General features: G+C 43.7%; 1 protein-coding gene across 1 annotated transcript in view; it reads right to left on the reverse strand.

Moving 5' to 3' along the window:
* GDPD5 (glycerophosphodiester phosphodiesterase domain containing 5) overlaps positions 1-3,665 on the reverse strand; it is a 179,076-nt gene that overhangs the window by 8,586 nt on the left and 166,825 nt on the right. The window contains exon 14 of the mRNA XM_085300572.1: positions 3,637-3,662. Coding sequence (XP_085156698.1) covers positions 3,637-3,662 — 26 coding nt within the window. The remainder of the gene's footprint in view (positions 1-3,636; positions 3,663-3,665) is intronic.

The following is a 3,665-nucleotide window of genomic DNA, read 5'->3' on the forward strand; positions in this document are numbered from 1 at the left end:
AGCCTTGAAGCTTCATCAATGGTAGCACAAAGGCAGTCACAACAGAGTCATGCTGCTACTTCAAAAGCACCACAAAAGTCCAAAATTTCCCCAACAAATAGAGAGCAGGGCCTGGCCCAGGCTGTTAAATAGGGATTTTTCCACCAAGAGGGAAAGGAATGAAGCAGAGGGGCACAGAAAAGCCCCAATCTCTAAAATTTGCTCCTGAAACATGCACCTGGAGAAGGTTAGTACACTATGATAAACTCGCTGCTTTTTCATTGCCCATCTAACATGTTTTTAACATTTCAGGGAGGACAGGCAAACTAAGTCTCAAATATCAATACCAACTCCAAATTGGCCAACTTAGAGTAGGCTAGACTCAAAAACCTCTGGTAACCACAGTAAGGAAGGTGATCTTTTGCCATGGGATCATTTCTGTGTGGAAAGCACTACATCCACAGGGAGTTTCCCAATTACAGCACGCTACAGGACATTAGAATAGGGCAGTTTTAAAAGGCAGTGTCTTGGGTGAGGGTAACAGAACACCAGATTGCCTTCAAAACACCCACAGGCTTCAGCATCAGGCTCTCATGGTGTTCATTACAGACCATGCAATGTTCAGACTTTCCTGGTCCCATGTGAAGCCAGATCTTTGAAAGCATCATTAAAAGCTGTGTTCTGCCCTGTCCATCTGCAGTGAAGCCTTAGCAAAGAGGGAGAAAGAGAGAAAGGAAGGTTGAATGAAAAAGAGAAAGGAGGAAAGCACCAGAATTACCTGATCATGTGATAGCTGTGAGATGCCAGAATGCAGCAGAGAGAGAAAGAGGAGGAACATGCATAACAGTCAGAGCAGTAAGAAAATAAACAAGGCAAAGAGGCAAAAAAGATTGGTTAGAAGTCATCACAGTTGGTATTTTCCCCTCCAGAGATGTTGCTCGGATCCTGTCATCAGGGCTGAAGCAGAGTAGCATGAGCAATTCCTACCCACCACTACGGAAGAGAGAAAAGCCATGCGTAGGAGAGAGAACGAGCACATCGAAGCGGTGCCTCTGTTCCCCACCACCACCCCCTCGTCCTTGCGTGGAGGAAGCAGCTCTTGTTTTGCCCCAGAAAAGACTTGGAAAAAAACAAAACAAAACAACACAACAAGGAAAAAAGAATGACATGGTTAAGGCCAAAGGCTAAGCTCTGTTTCCCAGATCTGAATCATAGCTGCAGGTAGCTGGGCAATTCTGCTGCGACTGGTTTTTGGTATATCCTCAACAAAACTATCAATATTTCAACATGGTAGGAGAAGCCACTGATAGCAGAGAAATGGGTCTCTCAAGTGGGATGCACAAGGTAGGATATCTTGGAAGAGTAAGCCTTCTCCTACAAAGAGTCCACTTTGTGGTCATAGTATTTCATCTTCTTCCTTCTACTGACTTGGGAGTTTCATGGTCAGTTACCCCAGTCGAGTGATCCAAACAAACAACGCTTGGCCCTGCTACTAACCGACATGGCTAGACCTCTCTGAGCAAAATGCCTTTTCTGTGTGACAGGTCCAAAGGCTGAGCAGGGAGCTCAGTGCTGCAGGTAGATAAACCCTGAGGAAAGCTTGTGGCAGCTTACAACTGTCCTYGCCTCCATGAGATCTGCCCCGAGAGTGGAGGAGAAACTCCACAACAATCAATAATCCTTTCACCCCTTACCCTGCCCCCTCATTCTCTACCCCATCAAACCACTTCCAAGTCACAGAATCATGGAATTATAGTTATTAACAGTTATTAACTGTTTTAATAACAGTTATTACAAAAGCCACGTAGCTGCAACTTCTCTCTCCAAATATGCATCATTTCACCCTCTTTTGGGACCTGCAGCTCACACTCAACTATCTGAATCAGTTTGATTTCTTTATCTGTGGTCTCACTGAGTCAGATTCAGAAAGCCTGCTTCAGAGGATGACAAGACAGACTCCGCCAACGTCACATCACCTTGGTCTTCAAATTCTGCTCCCAAGAGCAGTAAGAGATTCATCTCTTCCTCCAGACTCCTCAGTGCATTTCTGTATCTGACAGTGTAAGAAAGAGTCTGAAGGGGGCGGGGGGGAAATCTCTTAGACCAATTGAGGAATTTGAAGGGGCAGAGAAAGCTTTCAGACACCACAGCTACGATTCGCATTTGGAGTTAAGGCTTCAACTGGCTGCAGTTCAAATCATGAGACTTTTCATTCCATCTCAGTATTCTGTAGCTCATGTTGTGATATGCATTTTGAGGGTAAGTTGTGTCCTTCAGACCTAAAATCACCCGGAAAAAATTTAATCACATTGCCCATCTCATTTTGAGGTGGATTTCATCAAACGTTAGGAAATATAATCCAAAAGTTGAGTTTTGAATCTGCGTCTCGCTTCCTTATTCTGTGCTGGAGTCAATGACCCGCTGGGCACAGCTCCACCAACCTGGAGCCGCGCAGGTCATGAACTCAGAGGGACATAACTAAAATAAAGCCAAATGCATCACATGAGGTACAACAGATCCAAAATTTCACCTGAAACCTGGACATATCAGGGGTGAGCAAGAGCAACAGTCTATTATAACAGGAAAAAGAGTGTGTTGTTCCCAGGAAATTACCCACCCTGGAGAAGGAAGGGGATCGCTACAAGCACGTGATCTGGGACAACATGAGAGCAAAATYACTAGCTCATAAGGCTGAAGCAGACAACATTGCTACTCCTAATGCTAAGGCATTTTGGATATCAATGAAGAAAGAAATTGTAGGTCCCTTGATGTCTCTAGGGCTGTACTTTGCGCATGTCAAAGCGGATGAGATTATAAAGGTGGGGGGTAGCGGGCGCGTTTCCAGATGACACATTCTCCTAGGAGGAATCTGCTGCTTCTCTCTCAAAGGAGCACACCTCTCTTCCTGAGCTCACGCTTTCCTGGAGCGGGTTATTACATTGTCATCACTGACAGCTAAAATGCCTCCTGGGAGAAAAGTCGCATCACTGGGAAGACACCATGGTCTCCTCAGTATAATTAAGAGGAGGGCAGTTTGGCCAACTCTGCCATTAGGAARCAGATTTATCACCTACTGATTTATCAATGTCTTAACTTGCCCTGCTCCTACATTTTCTGCTCCATGCTTGTTTTCAGGGATTCTGGACAACTGAGTAAGATTTCCGCCATGCCCTCATTAAATCCTTGTTCTGTTCTCTCTCTTTTTTGGAAAAGTAAGGAGACTTTCTCCATGCATTAGACTAAGGCCAATATATAGACTAACTGCTTTGATCTGCTAAACCATAATAGATTTGAGTCACCTGAATGTTTCCATTTCATCTTTCAAATGGAAACAAACTGATTTTAAAAATGTCCAAATACAGAACTTTCTCAAACTACAATGTATCCTTGAAAACTATAGCAGTAGAATTTCAATATTTCCCCTTCTTCCCTTAAAGCATTTCAATCTTTCTCAATGTCCATTTCCCCAAAGTATTTAGTTTCTCTCCCATACACATTTATGATCAGAGCAAGGAGTCTATCACTACTACTTTGAGATCACTCGTTCTTCTCACAGCATGAAGCAGTAGTGACTTCAACCAGTTCAATATCTTATCTCAGAAGTGGAAAGGACATGCCACAAATACATAAGAGTTGGGTCATAACAATGCTACTTACTTCTGGAATATAAAAACTCCTACAATTAC

The sequence above is a fragment of the Rhea americana genome, unplaced genomic scaffold, assembly GCF_003343005.1.
Source record: "Rhea americana isolate MKP2758 unplaced genomic scaffold, rheAme1 scaffold_165, whole genome shotgun sequence".
NCBI classification, from domain to species: Eukaryota; Metazoa; Chordata; class Aves; order Rheiformes; family Rheidae; genus Rhea; species Rhea americana.